This window comes from Anomaloglossus baeobatrachus, chromosome 6, assembly GCF_048569485.1.
Source record: "Anomaloglossus baeobatrachus isolate aAnoBae1 chromosome 6, aAnoBae1.hap1, whole genome shotgun sequence".
Taxonomy (NCBI): domain Eukaryota; kingdom Metazoa; phylum Chordata; class Amphibia; order Anura; family Aromobatidae; genus Anomaloglossus; species Anomaloglossus baeobatrachus.
The window spans coordinates 521,386,315-521,407,226 of record NC_134358.1 but is presented as its reverse complement, the minus strand read 5'-3'; the positions used below and the strand labels follow the sequence as shown (position 1 = coordinate 521,407,226).

Below are 20,912 nucleotides of genomic sequence, written 5' to 3'. Positions count from 1 at the left end.
TGAGTATGGTAGCGGCACTGTGGGGTATCCAGCGGTATTCACCGCTCTAAGATGTGGTGCTCTTGTGATCTATTAGTATACCGAAGTTTTTTTCATACGTATTGTTGCTTAGTTCTGTTTTTCCTATTCTGTAGATGTTATTTTTGTTTTTCTTGCCCAGATGTGGAATTTTTAATTTCTCCCAGTTAAATTCCATTCTATTAGTCGCTGCCCATTGTTCCAGCTTATCTAGATCCTTCCGAATCCTTGCTCGGTCTTCTCTCATTTGTCTTTTATGTGTACTCTGCTCATGTCATAGGCACCAATGCAACCTCATACCACCGGGTGCAGGAAATGTGCGCTCATAACAAGGTGGAGGGTCCCTCTCCTCCTAAATCTGTAGGACATGGTGTCCATGTTTTCTATAAAGAATAAGTCATCTAACCACAGTACAGTTTTTAATTTTTGACTAGAGAAGGTGGCAGAGTTTTTGGATTGTGTTGATATATGGCTTCTTCTTGGCATGACATAGTGTTATCTTACGGTCATGATTGGATAACTAGGGTTAGGGGCCCCTAGACTCTAGACTGTCCTTCACATTAGGGGATGGGGTCCCCTTTTCTATCCGTAACCTCAAGGAAACTCCTAACAGTGGAGACACCGGAGTCCCGTTCCTGGCCGTGCTCTTGACTAGACCTAATCTGATACCCCTCTTGACTAGACCTAATCTGATACCCCCCTCACATCAGGGACAGGGCAAGAGTGGGATGTTAACCACAAATAAAGACATACGAGGGAAAACCAAAACTCACACACACACACACACACACACACACACACACACACACACACACACACACACACACACACACACACACACACACGATTAAGCTCTTCCCTTAATTTGTTGAGATTGAATTACCTAAAGTTCCAGATTTTTGCATTTCCCCTTTGAAATGTTCTATTGAATATTACTTTGAAGCTTACCATATTATGGTCTCTGCTGCCCAAGTGCTTCCAGACCCATAGATCTGAAATTGTATCCGGTCTATTTGACAGGACCAGATCCAGCAAATGTATCTCCCCTTGTTGGTTCATCTACTGTCAGAGAGAGGTAATGGTCTTGAATTGTAGATAAGAACTTACAGCTTTTAGCACAACCAGTAGATTCTATGTCCCACTGAATGTCTGGATAATTGAAATCCCACCCCCACCCCCATAATAAGGACCCGATTTATTATTTGTTGCAGAATTTCACCCTCTACCTGTTCAGCTATATTAGGAGACTTATCACAAACTCCAATTAGCAGCGTTCAGTTATTGCCCTCGCCATGTACATTTACCCGTACTGACTCCTATATTATCGCAACTCCCCCAATGTCGTCATTGAGCACAGGTTTTAAGTTAGATTTAATGAAAATACACACCTCCCGTCCACCTTTTTTGTCTTTCCTGTCCTTTTGGAATGTGGTGTAACCCTCTACGTTACATGGTTGTAAATCGATATAGCTATGGCTTTTAAAGGCATATGTTATGTTATATTTTTATATCTTTGTAATTTTGCAGTACTTTCTTTTTCTTTTCTTTTTTTTTTTTTCCTTTTTATGAGAAGATATAAAGTTCCCTATTATACTTTTTGTAATGTACGTGTATGTAAACCTCACTTGATGATTAGGTGTTCTTAGTAATATTTTTCAGTACCATAAAGTGTCTGATGAAAGCCCAAGATAAAGGAACGAAATGTCATTGACTTTGATTGGATTGCCGAAATAAAAATTTACTTCATTTTGGAGTTTCAAGTTTCATATGAAATTATTTTTAATGCAGTGTCACCGGATGGGGAGTAGAATACAACAGCCTCCAATATTTATCGCAGGCCATGTCCCCTGTGCGCATAAATGTTCCAGAATCTATGAATCTCTTGATATTATGTATTGTAGATGATGGCATATTCAAAGTCTTTCTAATTTTTAAGTTTATGAACATTTTACTGAAATTGTTCCACAATCTTTAGATGCAGTTGTTCACACATTGGTGAGCTTCTGACCATGTTTGCTTCTGAGAGACTCTGCCTCTCTAACATGATCTGACCATGTTTGCTACTGAGAGACTCAGCAGCAAACATGGTCAGATCATGTTAGAGAGGCAGAGAGACTGTGCCTCTCAGACATACTCTGACCATGTTTGCTTCTGAGAGACTCTGCCTCTCTAACATGCTCTGACAATGTTTGCTTCTGAGAGACTCTGCCTCTCTAACATGCTCTGACCATGTTTGCTTCTGACAGGCTCTGCCTCTCTAACATGCTCTGACCATGTTTTCTACTGACAGGCTCTGCTTCTCTAACATGCTCTGACCATGTTTGCTTCTGAGAGACTCTGCCTCTCTAACATGCTCTGACCATGTTTGCTTCTGACAGGCTCTGCTTCTCTAACATGCTCTGACCATGTTTTCTACTGAGAGACTGCCTCTCTAACATGCTCTTTTTATACACTGTCATGTGACTTAGTTGGAAATGACACTCCAACGTCTTTCTTTAGTACCACTTACTTTTTCATCCTTTCATTAACCATATCCCATCTTCAAGATGTTGCTTCTATCAATTTCTAAATGAGTAATCTTTTTAAATGAAATTAAACTATATCCAATGTTCAACCTCTGATTATGTTCTGTTCTGAAGAGTATATAGCTGAGATTTCCAAATCCTTGCCTTATTATTTTCTTTATAGTTTACACAGCGTCCCAACTGTTTGGGAAATGGGGTTGTGCTATGATATAGCAGAAAATGCAGGACTTGGCGCTGATAATTGTCCACTCACTAAATGAATGGAAATTGCAGTCATGGTTCTTTTATTGGTTAGATGTTCAGGCTATGGGTTTTGATACGGATGTGGGATCTTCAGCAGACCAAATTAAATTGGCTTATATCCTGCATTTTATGCTGTGTTGTCACATAGCAAATAGAGAATGTGCATGTGCCCCCTAAATTGCAATGTTGGTCCTCTACACAGGGCTGTGGAGTCGGTAAACCAAACCTTCGACTCCGACTCCTCAATTTCTCTTGCTCCGACTCCTACATATATTGCTTATAGTTAGGTGAAAAATTTATTGTAATACATTAACATGTGTATGTGAACGTCAGACATTTAATAATTTTTGATACAATAATCAAGATATTTAGATAGAACATAAAATATATTTATTGGAATACAACTTTAGAACACAAAAAAATAAAATTGTAAATATGTAATACAAAAAAATTATATATATATATATATATATATATATATATATATATATATATATATATATATATATATATATATATATATATATATATACTTGTATTACATATTTACAATTTATATTTTTTTTGTGTTCTAAAGTTGTATTCCAATAAATATATTTTATGTTCTATCTAAATATCTTGATTATTGTATCATAAAAATGATTAAATGTCTGATGTTCACATTGTACTACAATACATTTTTCACTTAAATATAAGCATTATACTAAATGTTATTATTTAGTAAAATATTCAGCACATTCTGCATTGCACTACTGTCCCCAATTTATTATATATTTTAGGAGTCGGGAGTCGGTGCATTTTATACCGATTCCGACTCCACCAAAATGGACTCCGACTTCGACTCCACAGCCCTGCCTCTACAATAAAGCCGTGTAAAATACTCTAGGAAATGTCAATGGAGAAGTTTGAGATACTGACCATAACGTCAAGAAGAAGTGGAACAGGAGGTTTGTGAGTTGCATCTTTGTCTTTATATCATATGAATACTTTTTTTTTTCCCCATGTTACAAATTTTTAAACTCTTAAAACACTTCTCGTTGTTGGCAATGGACAGCACCATTTCAAAAGATCTGGATCAATATTCTAGAAATTCATGCATAATCACAACCTTGCATCCATCCATCCATCCATCCAGTAGATGTTTGCAGCTTTGTATGCTCTATTGTTTAAAAGGCACTTGTAGGTCTTTTCACTGACTAAACGCGTTTTGTGTCTCGCAGAGGCATGTAACACAGTCTGGAGGAAACCGTAAATTCAAATGCACTGAATGTGGAAAAGCTTTCAAATACAAACATCATCTAAAGGAACACTTACGTATTCACAGTGGTAAGTATTCTCTGTAACCCCAAGGGATGGCATACAGTGCACAGGGTTGATTAAATTATTGCTTCGTCCTAAATTGACACTAGATTTTTACTAGAATATGCTGTTATCTTGGCTGCTCCCCACGCAAGACAAAATAAGTGCACTATTAGTAAAATATTACACTATAGCTCGAGACTGCAAAAGCCAGAATGGAGAGCCACCAAGTAAGAGCGACTCAGTGGTGCCTGTAAATTGGGTATTGGAAGGCTAAAAGACCGTTCAACCATGCCGAAGAAGCAGTTTGTTTAATTGTGCATAGCCATTGAATCATTTTCGATTTTTGAATGGGAGTTGCCTAATCTGGTTTTCCAAGTAGTCCCCAGGTTACTGATAAAATGATTAAAAAGAAAAATGTATAATCTCACTATAGTAACTTTATGGATTAAATATGTGCCTTGTAGCATTCGGAGGTCCAAAAAGGTGGGTTTTGGTCCATATAAGGCACCTTTCACACATAATTTTTTTGCCATCAGTCACAATCCATCGACGTTTGAAAAACAAAAAAAAAAAAAACGGATCCGGCAACTGATGCCACTGGATTCGTTTTTTGCATTAACTTGTATTAGCGACGGATGGCCTCACGTTTCATCTGTCGTTCAACGGAGCCATCAAAGATTGTCCGGCGGACGGAGACAACGGACAAAGTAATGTTTTTTTCTCTACGTCGAAAAATCGAACAGCAACTGATCCATCGCCGTCCATCGTTTGGTAGAATTGAAGCCTATGGGCGCAAGATCCGTTGTAATCCGTAAAATGACGGAATACGGCGACTGATACTAAATACAATAAATTGGAGCATGCTCAGATAAAAAAAAACAAAAAACTATCAAATAGCCAGCCAGTCGGATCTATCGAAAACTGGATCCGTCGCATCAGTTTTCCCACAATCTGCGACGGATCCATCGAGCCAACGGATTATGACTGACAGCAAAAAAACAGATGTGTGAAAGGGGCCTAAGATGACCAATAATATTACAGACCTGTGATAGTTTTGTGGTTTTGATGGAGTTGTTTTATTGAGTCCCACAAGTTTCAAGTTATTTTTCTGTTCTTCCATTTATTCCACCATCCTCACCTCCGGTGTTCTCGGTATCTATTGGCACCGTGACTTCCTGCTTACCTCTCGTGAATGCAGTAGTAAACAGATAACCGGAAGTAAGGGTCTTTTGTGATTGATCAGATAAAATTACGTGGCTTTAATTATTGCTAAATAAGAGACTTCTTTGCATAATTTTTTTTTTAATATTACATTTATTTTTGGAAACCTCACAAGTTGTGCTTTAATATTCCCCTATATTTTTGTCTTGAAGGAGAGAAGCCATATGAGTGCCCAAACTGCAAGAAGAGATTTTCTCATTCTGGTTCTTACAGTTCCCACATAAGCAGTAAAAAATGCATTGGAGTTATTCCTGTTAATGGACGTGCACGATCTGGACTAAAGACCCCCCAGTGTTCTTCCCCATCCCTTTCTGCATCCCCTGGTAGCCCAGTGCGGCCACCAATCCGACAAAAGATAGAGAACAAGCCTTTACAGGAACAACTTCCAGTAAACCAAATTAAGACTGAACCTGTGGATTATGAAATAAAGCCCATAGTGGTTGCGTCAGGAATCAACTGTTCGGCCTCATTGCAAAATGGGCTCTTTAGTGGTGGTAGCCCTCTGCAGGCAACCAGTTCTCCTCAGGGTGTGGTACAAGCTGTTGTTCTACCAACTATGGGCCTGGTATCACCTATTAGTATTAATCTAAGTGACATTCAAAATGTTCTCAAGGTGGCTGTGGATGGGAATGTAATCCGACAAGTATTAGAAAACAATCATGCAACTCTTGCATCCAAAGAACAAGGGACACTGACCTCCGCAACAATTCAGCAAGCAGGTCATTCTGTCATTTCAGCTATTAGTCTTCCTCTGGTTGATCAGGATGGTACAACCAAAATAATCATAAATTACAGCTTAGAGCAACCAACTCCGCTTACAGTTGTTCCACAAAACTTAAAGAAGGAAGTCCCAGTTGAGGTGTGCAAAGCGGAAAAACTACCGGAAGATCTCACTATCAAAACAGAAAAAGAAACAAAGTTTACAGCGGATAGCACTTGCATGATTTCTAACGATGGTTCACAAACCACAAATGCACTTCAAGAACCCATGCACTATGAGCAGAAAAAGAGTGATCTACTTCCGGAAATTAGCAAAGATGAACCTGTCAAGTCCGAGTCCTCTTCTGCGGACACCACCGATGGAAATCTTACTCCCAGTCAACCACCATTGAAAAACCTCCTATCTCTTCTCAAAGCTTACTATGCGCTGAATGCACAGCCAAGTGCCGAAGAACTTTCTAAAATTGCCGATTCAGTAAATCTACCACTGGACGTGGTAAAAAAGTGGTTTGCAAAAATGCAAAATGGAGAAATTTCTGTTCAGTCTTCTAGATCATCTTCTCCGAAATCTGAAGAAAATGGTATCTCAACAGAAAAAAGTAATGAATCGCAAGATGACAAAGTTCAGAATGGCAAAAATGACCTCCCTAAAAATGAAGCCTCTCAACCATTGACTACAAATGGTCCAGTGAGTGGCACAACCTCTCCGTCACCACTAAACCTCTCTTCTCTAAATAACTCAGATGATGCAACGATCTCTGACGAGGTACAAGGCCCTTCGGAGCAGCAAGTAGAACCTCTAGACTTATCCTTACCAAAGCAGCTTGGAAATGTACCGGAACGACCTTCCATAACTAGCGTTTACCAGAGCAGTGTTTATTCTGTGCAAGAAGAACCCTTGAACTTATCTTGCGTTAAAAAAGAGCCAATGCAAATGGACAGTGTCACAAAGTCGGAGCCAGCTCTAATTATAAACCCAAGTGCCAATCCCATAAACATTGCTATTCCTACAGTCACTGCCCAATTACCTACTATTGTTGCCATTACCAGTCAGAACAATGTGCCCTGTTTAAGGGCACTAGCTGCCAACAAACGGACTATCTTGATTCCTCAAGTTACATATACCTATGCCACCACTTCTACACCTATAGTTCCTGAACCGCAACCGAAAAGCCTCCAAACAAATGGGATCCAGGTAATGTGTTTTGTAAACTATGTATGGACTGTTGAATAATAGATAAGTTGGCTGATGTCTGACATTTACACTACACAATTAAAGGGTTGCCCATTCCTTTTATATTGATGACCTATCCAGAGGATATGTCATCCATATCTGATTGGTGGGTGTCTGACACCTGGCACATTCAGCTGTTCTCAGTATCCGCAGCGGACAGTGTCAATATTTGGGAAACTCAACCGTGCCTTTCCGTCAGCTATGTAGTGACCACTGCCGGGTGCTGCACATCCACCAATATTTTTTAGGGGGGTAAAGGCCGATGTGCACTACCCATCTGCAGATATCTAGACGTTGCGGAGTACAGCTGATTGACAGAGGTGCAGATATTGGAGGCCAACCGATCTTATATTCATGACCTATACTCAAGGTATACAAAACTTTTTGGCAACCATTTAATTGGTTTGTTTGATTTTGATATACATAGAATGTTTAATTAGTCATTCAGTCCTTGATGGCTCATCTTATAGACACATTATCTACTTTTCTGGGATATATTATATAGTTATATTATATTATAAATTTTTTTTATTTAATTTATTTTTTGTCATCCACATACAAAAGCATATGGCACAGATGCGGCCCCACAGTGTTGTTCATTATTTTCTTGTGATCGATGTTGAAGTGGTTTAGCTGTGACATGCTTTAGATGCTTAAATTAATTGGGAAGAAAACACAACAAATTTATTGCAGTTGTGCTATTCATTACAGTAATCTGTACTCAAATTGTAGGCAGCTGTATAATAATAAAATGGTGTATAGTGTTGTTTATGGATTAAATTAGGCAAGCTGGGAGCATGAAGAGATATCACCAAGTAATGTCAGGATCTTGGAGGTACCCTGGAGGCCATTTTTTTTTTCTATTTAGGAGCAGTATTTCCTTCTATGCATGACATCTGCATTCATTGTCTAACTTACATAGGACATATGAAACAATTGCTGATATTACCGATATCCTACAGATCTCCGGCTACTTGCAAGTCCAGGACCATAGTGTGGCCGATTATACTAATGTGACGTTACTAGTTTCCGCAAAGTGATTGTGCATGTTGGCAGTCAATATGCTTTATTTACGTTTTCCAATCATCTTCTGTTAGTTTTAATCATATCTTTCTTTTATGTTCGCATGGAGTCTTTTTATTTGGATTTTGAGCAGATTGGAGCGCAGGAATCCACATTTTAAAACCATTTCAAATACTCTCTTGTTAAGCTTCCTACTGATTTTAAATGGAAAACAAACATTATTAATAATAATAATAATAATATAATATTAAAAATAATGGTCCATAGCATTTTGCAATTAAGTGGGGACAATTTCAAAGGTAAGCAAAGGTTGAATTCTGGAGATTATAGATGCGGATTACATGAGTGAGTGGGTAAAGGGAATAAAGGAAAGTTCTGTGTCATGGCGGCACGGTGGCTCAGTGGTTAGCACTGCAGCCTTGCAGCGCTGGAGTCCTGGGTTCAAATCCCACCAAGGACACTATCTGCAAGGAGTGTGTATGTTCTCCCTGTGTTTGCGTGGGTTTCCTCCGGTTTCCTCCCACACTCCAAAGACATACACACAGGGACTGTAGATTGTGAGCCCCAATGGGGACAGTGTTACCAATGTATGTAAAGCGCTGTGGAATTAACAGCGCTATATAAATAGATAAAATTATTATTATTATTATTATCTATGACCCCAAGACCGTGAGTGTACTGCTGGGGAGTAATGGTTGAACCACCCATGGAAACTTCAATATCTGGTATAGGAAGGTTAGTAGATGGAGGAAACACAAGAAGTTCACTTTTGGAGAGAGTGAGTTTCCAATAAAAGACATGTTACAGACAGACCATCACTGGTATTTTGTATTAAGGCGGCGGTGATGTCAGATGAAGGCGGTGGCAACATCATTATATAGATGGTACTAAAAATGAAATCTGATGGTGTGCCAATTTGGGGGTGGTGTATAGAAAGAAGAGCAGGGGGCCTAGGACTGAGACTTGAGGAACTCCGACATTAGTCTGGCATATGCAATTGCACCTCAAAATTGAGGTCATTTTGTGGCTTCTCCTTTCATTTTTGGACAATTTAAAAAAAAAAAAAAAAAAAAAAAAGATTCTAAATCTGAGATGTGCACAAAAAACATAAATATTCTGCAGGATTTATCAACATTGCTCAAATTTGTATCAGCACATTTATAGACAGGATAAGTTTATGCTTTATATTGCCGAAACCTATGTACAGAATTCTTGCCACATCGTGTGGCCTTGGCATTCAAGATCTCTTGGATATTGGAAGGAAGAACCCTTCTAGTGCCCGATTTACTTTCAAGTAATAGCAATGGTTTAATAGAATTGTCCAGAAACAGGCATGTCCTAAATGCATTGAATATATAGGTTATAATTCAGCTAAAAAAAGAAGTATAGAAGATTATAGCGAGTATTAGCCGTCCAGATGTATACAGTAATGATGTTAGTGCCGTGCCTCATGGTAAGGGTTTCTTCCATCTACCCTAAACCTGCATACTCTGTAGGAAGTGTGCGCAATGCTGCCATCTCACATGTGGTTACTACTCATATTATTATCTCTATGGAATCATTTTATATTTTATTGCAGAGTGTGAGAACTTTTCCTAGGGAAACCACAGTGATAAGCACCTGTTCCTGTGCTAATACTGGTACTCTGCATTGCAAATCTTTCTTTCTCTATTTCTAAGTGTATATTCACAGGTCAGAGTCAAATTGCAGCTCCTGTTTGCAAAAAGTCCCCTGGTTTTGCTATGTTTTTGCAAAAACCGTGGCTACATAAACCCTTGCAGCGAAAAAGTATAATGTAAAACACTGACCTACTAAAAGGGGTCAAACTGCAAAATATGGCCACTATTTAACGTGTGTACCACCGCTTATTGCTCTACTAAAATTGACTATATATGGTGGATGGAAGCACCGGTATATCTCACTAGTACCATAGGGGAGTTTGATCGGGGAACATTTAGAAGACCAGATATGTATATAGAAGAGAAATATCATATTTCTTAGTAATAAGAAATGTAAAAAATGGCCACAATACTTGAGTCCGTACTTGAGCATTCAGTTGTTCACGTTTTACAGATCTGAAAAGTAGAACTGTTGACTTTAGCAGCCACGTAAAGAGATTATCCCCTATATTACAAATTATACTGTATGTATTTGTGTATGTATGTGTAAATATATATATATATGAGAGGATGTGAAGAATCAACAAGTGGGACACACAATTCTGAAGTTGAACGATATTTATTGTTTAAAATAAACTTTTTACAAAGATAACTAACTGAAAATTGGGGCGTGCAATATTATTCGTCCCCTTTAAGTTAATACTTTGTAGCGCCACCTTTTGGTGCGATTACAGCTGCAGTCGCTTGGGGTATGTGTCTATCAGTTTTGCACATCGAGAGACTGAAGTTCTTGCCCATTCTTCTTTTGTAAACAGCTGGAGCTGAGTGAGGTTGGATGGAGAGTGTTTGTGAACAGCAGTTTTCAGCTCTTTCCACAGATTCTCGATTGGATTCAGGTCTGGACTTTGACTTGGCCATTCTAACATCTGGATATGTTTATTTGTGAACCATTCCATTGTAGATTTTGCTTTATGTTTGGGATCATTGTCTTGTTGGAAGACACATTTCCATCCCAGTCTCAGGTCTTTTGCAGACTCCAACAGGTTTTCTTCAAGAATGGTCCTGCATTTGGCTCTATCCATCTTCTCATCAATTTTAACCATCTTCCCTGTCCCTGCTGAAGAAAAGCAGGCCCAAACCATGATGCTGCCACCACAATGTTTGACAGTGGGGATGGTGTGTTCAGGGTGATGAGCTCTGTTGCTTTTATGCCAAACGTATCCTTTGGCATTGTGCCCAAAAAGTTCAATTTTGGTTTCATCTGACCAGAGCACCTTCTTCCACATGTTTGGTGTGTGTCCCAGGTGGCTTGTGGCAAACTTTAAACAACACTTTTTATGGATATCTTCGAGAAATGGCTTTCTACTTGCCACTCTTCCATAAAGGCCAGATTTGTGCAGTGTACGACTGATTATTGACCTATGGACAGACTCTCCCACCTCAGCTGTAGATCTCTGCAGTTCATCCAGAGTGATCATGGGCCTCTTGGCTGCATCTCTGAGCAGTCTTCTCCTTGTTTGAGATGAAATTTTTGAGGGACAGCTGGGTCTTTGTAGAATTGCAGTGGTTTGATGATCCTTCCATTTCAATATGATCGCTTGCACAGGGCTCCTTGGGATGTTTAAATTTGTGGAAACATTTTTGTAACCAAATCCGGCTTTAAACTTCTACACAACAGTATCACGGGCCTGCCTGTTGTGTTCCTTTGTCTTCATGATGCTCTCTGCGCTTTAAACAGAACATTGAGACGATCACAGAGCAGGTGCATTTATATGGAGACTTGATTATACACAGGTGGATTATATTTATCATCAGTCATTTAGGACAACATTGGATCATTCAGAGATGCTCAATGAACTCCTGGAGTGAGTTTGCTGCACTGAAAGTTAAAGGGGACGAATAATATTGCACGTCCCACGTTTCTGTTATTTATTTTTTTAAAAAGTTTAAAATCAGCAATACATTTCGTTTAACTTCACAATTGTGTCCCACTTGTTGTTGATTCTTCTTAACCCTAACATTAACATTTTTATCTTTTGTTTGAAGCCTGAAATATGGGTACAGGTTGAAAAATTCAAGGGAGCGGAATACTTTCAAAGGGTGTATGTGTACTCAGCCAGCTGATGCTCGGCTCAAGGGTATACAGCTCTTCTCCCCCCAAGGGTATATAGCTCACCACCCTGGTATATAGTCCCCCCCCCAAGGGTATACAGCTGTCTTTCCCCCAAAGGGTATATAGCTCTCCCTTCAAGAGTATACAGCTCTCTTTCCCCCAACGGTATTCAGCTGCTCTCCCCCCAAGGGTCAATGGAGCATGGGGCCTGGGGGAATACTCATCACCGGGCTGGTGAATGGTTAGGGGTTGTCACGAGTGGCCTGCCTGATTTCGTGATCCTGAGGTGTCCATGGAAGGGGGAATGGATGGGATGATGGGGCTAGTAGTGGATGAGGGGGATTGTCTCGTGATGCTACCTGTGGTACGTGGCAGGGATTAGGTGCCTTTGCTGTCTTTGTTCTCTGGGGTGGATGGTTAACAGCAAGGATGGTTCTGCTCCCCACAGGTGGAGCGGGCCCCGGGGAGAATGATGAGGGGAGTAGTAGTGGCCGTTGGTGCCGAAGAGCGGGGCAATGGCAATCAAAAGGCTGAGTTAGTAGCTGCAGTTCCAGGTTTTTTTTACTCACTGTCTTTAGATTGCACGGGAGGTACCGGTCACTGCAGTGGTGGGCTTTAGCCAATCCCGGTTAAGTTAGAGGTAGCCACCAGTATATGAAAATGTCCTTTCCAAAAGCCCCTCCAGGAGAGAAGAACCCGAGCTGAGCTTCCCGCTCCAAGCGTCAGGCCCCGTGAAAGAAGAGAAGAAGAAAGTGGTGTTGTCGCCAGAACTGTAGTCTCGACTTGACTGTTGAGTGTGTGGTTGTTCCTACTTCTACCAAGTGGTGTCCGCCCCCGAGGTGGTTGTCCTGATGACCGGGAAAGTCCCATGCTTCGTGATGGCCACTCCCCAGCCTACCCTAGTCCAGCTCCCCAGTGAGAAGGCACCTAAGCTGTATGTAAGGTGGAATGTGGAACACAGATGATGGTTAACCCCCTCCTTACCCGAGATGAATACTGTAGCTTAAATGAGGTGCAGTACCCTGTGGCGACTGACGCCTCAGGGACGCCACATATATAGTGCTCCGATCTGTATACAGCTAGCTGTGTACAGGTGGGGGTGTAAGGGTTAATCACCGTGGCACTACACTGCAGAGTTGAATATTGGCGGGTTTCCCCGGCGGGTTGGGAGCGTAAGGGTTATTTGGGAGAATGTGGATGCATTTAAATGTACATTTACCTTAGTTGAAGTGTTTGAATTACGTGAAAAGGAAGTTGATAAACGTCGACTGGCAACATGAATCCCAATGATACACGGAAAGCAAGACGTTGTAATAGTAGTGACAGTGGAACGAAAACGTTATGTGAAAAATGCTGGGAGTTTCAATTTTGCAGCACGTGCCCTATGTCTGTAATTGGCTGAATCAGCTCAGCTTGAGATGTGGGTGTGCAATGTACACAACAGGACTTGTGTCTGTGCTTACAGGACCTGTAATGTTACATGGAGGGGAGGAGTCAGGGGTTATATGATCAGTTCCTCAATGTATGCATGACTGCTGTGTTGGTTGTCATGGTGTTGGATGAAGTGAAGTTTGTGTGAGGTCAGGAGTGATTTAGAGTGTGGATGTAGCAAAGCTGTGTGTGTAATGGGGTGGTGTTGTCGTGCGTGGTAATGTGGGGGTGGGGTGGTGGTAGTGTTGAGCGTGTTAATGTGGAGGGTGACTGTCAGCCGTGGTAATATGGAGGGGGAGGGCGGCGTCGGCGCTGCTGCGCGTGGTAATGTGGAGGGGTGCTGTCGTCGTATGTGGGGTTGGGGTGGTAGTGTTGCGCGCGGTAATGTGGAGGGGGGGTTGATGTCGTTGTGCGTGGTAATGTGGATAGGGTGGTGGTAGTGTTGCGCGTGGTAATGTGGGGGTGTGTTGGTGGTAGTGTTGCTCGTGGTAAGTTGGAGGGGGGGCGGTGCGCATGGTAATGTGGAGGGGGCGGCGGCGTGCGTGATTATGTGGTGAGGGTGGGGCGGCGCGCGTGGTTATGTGGAGGGGGCGCTGTGTGGTATTGTGGGGGGGGTGTTGCCGCGTGTGGTAATGTGGGGGGGGGGTGTTGCCGCGTGTGGTAATGTGGGGGGCGGCGGTGACGTGCGTGGTAATGGGGGGGGGCGGCGGCGTTGGCGCTGCTGCGCGTGGTAACATGGGCGGGGTCTCTGCGCGCTAATGTGGAGGGGGGGGGCGTCATCATCATCGCGCGTGGTAATGTGGAAGGGGGATGGCGCGCGTGGTAATGTGGAAAGGGGACTGCGCGCGTTAGTGTGGATGGGATGGCGTGCGTGGTAGTGTGCAGGGGGGCAGCGCGCGTGGTAATGTAGAGGGGGCGATGGTGTTGTGTGTGGGGTAATCGTCGTTGCCGCGCGTGGTAATGTTGGGGGGGGGGGGCGCCGCGCGTGGTAATGGGGCGGGGGGTGTGGGGGTTTCTGGGTGGCGGCAGTGGGGAAGGGGGGGTTGTCGTGCGCGGCAATGGGCAAGATTACAGAGTAGTAGTAGTATACAGTATATAGAGATAAATATATAGATATGTATGTCTGGGTTGCTATCTGTCTGTCTCTGTCTCTTTCCTTGTCTGTCTATGTCTCTGTTTCTATCTCTGTCTGTCATTGTATCAGCCTGTCTCCGTCTCTTTCCCCGTCTCTCTTTCCCCGTCTGTCTCTTTCCCCGTCTGTCTCTTTCCCCGTCTGTCTCTGGCCCCGTCTGTCTCTGGCCCCGTCTGTCTCTGGCCCCGTCTGTCTCTGGCCCCGTCTGTCTCTGGCCCCGTCTGTCTCTGGCCCCGTCTGTCTCTGGCCCCGTCTGTCTCTGGCCCCGTCTGTCTCTGGCCCCGTCTGTCTCTGGCCCCGTCTGTCTCTGGCCCCGTCTGTCTCTGGCCCCGTCTGTCTCTGGCCCCGTCTGTCTCTGGCCCCGTCTGTCTCTGGCCCCGTCTGTCTCTGGCCCCGTCTGTCTCTGGCCCCGTCTGTCTCTGGCCCCGTCTGTCTCTGGCCCCGTCTGTCTCTGGCCCCGTCTGTCTCTGGCCCCGTCTGTCTCTGGCCCCGTCTGTCTCTGGCCCCGTCTGTCTCTGGCCCCGTCTGTCTCTGGCCCCGTCTGTCTCTGGCCCCGTCTGTCTCTGGCCCCGTCTGTCTCTGGCCCCGTCTGTCTCTGGCCCCGTCTCCCCACTGACATCATATTACCGCACACATAAGCTTCTTATACTAACACTGTCCTTTGTTCCTATAGCAACCAATCTCAGCTGCTATTAATGACCTGTAGTTCCACGCTCCATTTACTTTAATGGAGGCATGTTTTTTGGAGAGTTACTGTAAAGTAACCTCTACTTAACCGGCACCGCTCCTGCTCAAGAATGGCTACTGCAATTCCCAAATGAATCTGCTGGCTTTAACATCTACTGGGGAGCATCACGTGACCACTGCATCCAATCCATAGACACTGATCGGCTGCAGCCTTCACATTCCAGCCAAACGCAAGAAGCCATTATAGCTAGGGTTCATTGGCTTTCATGGTAGTCCATTTATGAAAAGCTTCTCTGTCATGCCACTAATTTACAGCTATAACTAGGGGTGCAGTTATAGGCAGAGGTATGGTGGTGTGTAAGGACGATCATTACATTATGTGAATCATGAGCAGCTGCTCTTTTCAAGAAAAAAAAACAAAACACAATGACGAATAGGATCCATGCAAACCGCAACATTTATCTGCACTTTTGTATACTACTTGTCTGTGACCTCCTCATTAAATACAATTAAACTAAATTAAAATTGATCAGAATGGATATTTATGATGTCCTAGTGGTAAAGCTGCCTTTTAAAAGTAGATAACTTCATTAAACCAGGTGATTTTGTGCAGGATTGATTAACTACTTAGTTTCTATGAGGGTCACCTGACTTTCCTCCAAACAGAGCGTTGGTTTTCAGCATGCTAGATTGGTTTCTCTTGGAGGAAATTAGTTGCCAGAAGACGGTTCTGTCTGAGCCGAGCGTGCGTATTTCCAGGGAGTCCGGAGAAGTAACGGTCTATCAACATTTTAAAGGGCTGATCCGTAAATAACATATATCGCCCATCTGCAGGTTGTCTGATAAATGCATGATCCCTGGTGACCCCACTGATCCTGAGAATGAGGGGTTTCATGTTTGTTGTGTGAGTGAGAATTTGTGACCACTTCTTGATTATCCGCCTATAACTCCTGTACGAGTATACACAGATGACTGACAGTTAGTGGAGCGGAGCACTTGGCAGCACATGCTCAGTAAGGCCTCCATCACATAGGGAGTATTGATTGGTGGGGGTCCTAGCCAGGGTCATTGAGTTGGTTAGCCAAAGTTCAGACAAGTTAAGGATCACAGTGCAGAGCCATTTTGTTAGTGGCCGCAAAGTGATCCTAATGTCTAAAGTGTCAATAAAGCCAGCTTCATAGTACTCCACTGTATCCCAATGCCCTGCTGACGGTATCCCAATGCCTCACTGTATCCCGCACGCCCATATACTGTGCTGCCGGCCGGGATCGGAGGTCCGAGGTGACATGTGGCGAGGAGGGGTGATATGTAGTGCAGTGCCACTCAGGCTGCCGATGTCATGCCGCGCTCACTGCTCCCAGCCGCATGCACTCCCCTCAGCCCTGCGCCCCCGGCAGCCTGTTTTGTCAGCGATCACAGTACATAGAGAGCAGCAAAGGCCCGAGATGAGCACACACGGGGGGGTTTGGGTTGAGCGGTGGGGGAGGGGTGGTGAGTGGCACGCCAGGATCAGTTACAGTGCAGTCACCGCTGCCCAGCACCAGTACTCACCCCATCCATCGCGGCGGGTGACAGGGGGAAAGTGGAGCTCAGCATACGCTGTGAGCTCCACAAGGATGACTCTCATCTCCTCCCTCTGTTGTGATCTGGACGGCCCAGGGGGCTTGTTCAGACGACAGCAGATGCTGTTTCTGTGTTAAGTATAGGGTCGCAGTCTGACAACGGTCTTCTATGTACGAGGGCTGCCATAAATGAGGTAACTGTCGTTACTCACAGCAAATCCAAGATGGCAACCCCCAGTGCTTCAGTAAAACTAGAACTAAATAAACAGTGAATTTAATATGTATTGTATTAAAAATACTTTATTTCATAATCACTATTTTTAATACAAAAATAAAAAAAAAGCGACACCTTCCCTTTAAATTGTTTATATGAGATGATAGGCCAGTCTAAGGCGGGCTTTGCACACTACGACATCGCAGATGCGATGTCGGTGGGGTCAAATTGAAAATGACGTACTTCCGGCATCGCATGCGACATCGGAGTGTGTAAAGGCTCGATGATACGATAAACGAGCGCAAAAGCGTCGTAATCGTATCATCGGTGCAGCGTCGGCGTAATATATAATTACGCTGACGCGACGGTCCGATGTTGTTCCTCGCTCCTGCGGCAGCACACATCGCTGTGTGTGAAGTCGCAGGAGCGAGGAACATCTCCTACCGGCGTCACCGCGGCTTCCGTAGGATATAGGATATGCGGAAGGAAGGAGGTGGGCGGGATGTTTACATCCCGCTCATCTCCGCCCCTCCGCTCCTATTGGCCGCCTGCCGTGTGACGTCGCAGTGACTCCACACAACCCGCCCCCTTAATAAGGAGGCGATCGCCGGCCAGAGCGACGGTCGCAGGACAGGTGAGTCCATGTGAAGCTGCCGTAGCGATAATGTTCGCTACGGCAGCTATCACAAGGATATCGCTGCTGCGACGGGGGCGGGGACTATCGCGTGCGACATCGCAGCATCGGCTTGCGATGTCGCAACGTGCAAAGTACCCCTAAAGAAATGTGAAAATTGTAGGGACTGGGGTTTAACCAGATTATCTGGAATAGTGTATTGCAGAGCACTGTCACAGATAGAGAGAAGTCTTGGAGAAGAAAGTGTGCGTTTCAGATTATAGAGGATTGTTAGTCTTAGGTCATTAGCGGAATGGAGATCACAGGTAGAGTGGTAGACAGATGGAGACTGGGCATAACTATGGAGAGCTTTGTGGGTGAGAGTATGTTTTCGTTGTACTCTGAAATGTATTGTCATGGTGTGACTACCGGGGTTCCACCAGTAACAACCGGAATCCCCCGGCAAGCACCACAACACACAGCATACACAATACAAAGGTGGGCCCTGGCACTAGGAAAAGAGGAGCAGGGTCACCTCCTAAACTCACCTGAGGTTGATCCCTGCATTCCCTAACATCCCTTTATGGGTTCTTTCATCCCGTCGTCGATCACGTGCCTATCCCTGTCTTTCCCTGCATTCAGTCTTGTATAGTGCGCAGGACAGTTGGAACACTAGTAATGGCCTAGGTTAAAGACACAGAGAGGATTAGATTGACAAGTGTAAAATAAACAGCAATCATACAAAGCACTCACAACAAAAGGTAATAACGAGGAACAGACCAGAGAAGAACCAAAAGGGACTAAGTGGAAAAACTCAACCGCTTTCACAAAGCAAATGTTCTCTGAAAGTCGTCTTGGTCCTCAGCTCACAGGTTACTCTAGAGGCAAGCTAAGCAGAAACTATCACCAGCAATTACCTGAGCTAGGAGGGAAGTCTTTATAGCAGGCTAATTAGCAATAGATAACAGCTGGCTATTGCTTTCAGAGTTCAGGAGACCACAGGATCTACTTCACTGTAGCAGCACTGGAAAAAGGAGAATTTGCACATCCAGTAGTATTAACCTGAGTAAGTGTGTGTATGAAGTCCTGTGCTGTGATCTCCTGACACCAGAAATAGGAGGGACCACTCTCCATCGTGGTACCCCCATGACTAGTATGGGCAATCAGTGCAATGACTGGCACATGGTGCAGGCATCGGTGTAGTGGCTGGACAGAAATGTGACCTTGGCTGCTGCATTCAGAATAGTTTGGAGAGTAGAGGGTTTATTAAGAGGGCGACTAATTAGAAGGAAGTTGCAAGAGTCCAGGCAAGAATCAATCAAATCAAGAGTCAAGGGTAAGGAAAGGTCTAATTCTTAGTGTGGTGTTTTGAGATGTAGAAGCTAGGGATATAGATATATAGATATAGATATAGAGATATATCTAGCTATCTATATATATATATATATATCTATATATATCTATATGTGTGTGAGTGAAGGAAAGGTTGCAGTCAAATGTTGCCCTTGGGATAGCAATTATGTTATTTGAGAGCTATGGTAGGACCACCCACGAATTAGCTTGGTTAGTAGAGAGAAGAAATGAGTGATCCAGTTTGAGGCACTGGGAGGACATGATGTTGGAGACAGAAGAAAGACAATCACTGGTATTTTTTAATAATGTAGGGATTATATCAGGAGAAGATTTGATTAATTGGGTATCATCAGCATAGAGATGGTACTGAAAGCCACTGGTGGAAGTAAGGCTGCTTTCACACATCCGGTTTTTGCTGAGCGGCACAATACGGTGCTTTGCAGAAAAAACGCAACCGTTTTTCTTTGTCGCTGGTTGCGTTTTTTCCCGCATAGACTTGCATTAGCGCCGTATTGTGCCGCATGGCCTTGCGTTGCGTCCGTTTTTTGCCGGATGCCGCATATTTAGCCGTTGCGGTGGCCGGATGGAGTGTTGCCTGGCACATTTTTTTGTGCGGCGTAAAAAACGCGATTTACAATGCAAGCCTATGGACGCCAGATGCGGCGTCCTGCGGCAAAAAACGCATCCGGCCGCCGGATGCAGTTTTTTGCACTGCGCATGCTCAGTATCAAGCTGCATCCGTCAAAAAACGGACTGGCCGCATGGGAAAACTTATGCAACGGATCCGTTTTTTCCGCCACATCCGTTGCATAGGTTTGTGAGCCAGATTGAGCCGCACTGCAAAAACCGGATGTGTGAAAGCAGCCTAAGAGAAGATGAGAGGAAGAAGAGGTAGCAATAGATATCTTAATTTTTGCTGATTGCTTTTGCTAATTGCAAATGTTTCCCTTTTTCTTTGAATTCACTTTGCCTTACAATTTTATGCCTCAGTCTTAGTATGTGTTGTGCAATATAATAGAATTACAGTGTCCGTCAAGTAGTATTGATGTTACACAAGTAAGGAGCCCGACTAATTCCCTTTGGTCTCTATGATAAATTGCCACCTATTGACATGTCACAGCTGAGAGGATTGACTCTTCTCCCTACATCAGGGTTTTAGCTTCCAAACATCGTTCCTAATCCTTTAATGTTTCGTGCTTTCCTCCGCTCTGCTATCCTGAGTGACAAAAACATTGTGTGAAGCACCTGTAGCTACGTCCATGTATCCTAACAGCAGCCAAAACATATTCCCGTCACCTGGCAGAGACAATTGTCCCCTTAAGACTATAGGTCCAGTCACACTAAGCAACTTACCAGCGATCCCAACAACGATAGGGATCGCTGGTAAGTTGCTAGGAGGTTGCTGGTGAGATGTCACACTGCAACGCTCCAGCGATCCCACCAGCAACCTCACCTGGCAGGGATCGCTGGAGCGTCGCTACACAAGTTGCTGGTGAGCTCACCAGCAACCAGTGACAAGCCCCCAGCGCCGCGTGGAAGATGCTGCGCTTGGTAACTAAGGTAAATATCGGGTAACCAACCCGATATTTACCTTGGTTACCAGTGCACGGAGCTACACGTGCAGAGAGCAGGGAGCAGCGCACACTGAGCGCTGGCTCCTTGCTCTCCTAGTTACAGCACACATCGGGTTAATTAACCCGATGTGTGCTGCAGCTACATGTGCAGAGAGCAGGGAGCAGCGCACAATGCTTAGCGCTGGCTCCCTGCTCTCCTAGTTACAGCACACATCGGGTTAATTAACCCGATGTGTGCTGCAGCTACATGTGCACAGAGCAGGAGCCGGCACTGACAGTGAGAGCGGCGGAGGCTGGTAACAAAGGTAAATATCGGGTAACCAAGGAC

At 43.9% G+C, this 20,912-nt stretch overlaps 1 protein-coding gene across 1 annotated transcript in view; it reads left to right on the top strand.

Annotated features, from left to right (window-relative positions):
* The window catches only part of ZEB1 (zinc finger E-box binding homeobox 1), a 198,753-nt gene that overhangs the window by 161,520 nt on the left and 16,321 nt on the right, over positions 1-20,912 (top strand). Inside the window, exons 6-7 of the mRNA XM_075315503.1 lie at positions 4,007-4,112; positions 5,462-7,224. Of these exons, the coding sequence (XP_075171618.1) occupies positions 4,007-4,112; positions 5,462-7,224 (1,869 nt within the window). The remainder of the gene's footprint in view (positions 1-4,006; positions 4,113-5,461; positions 7,225-20,912) is intronic.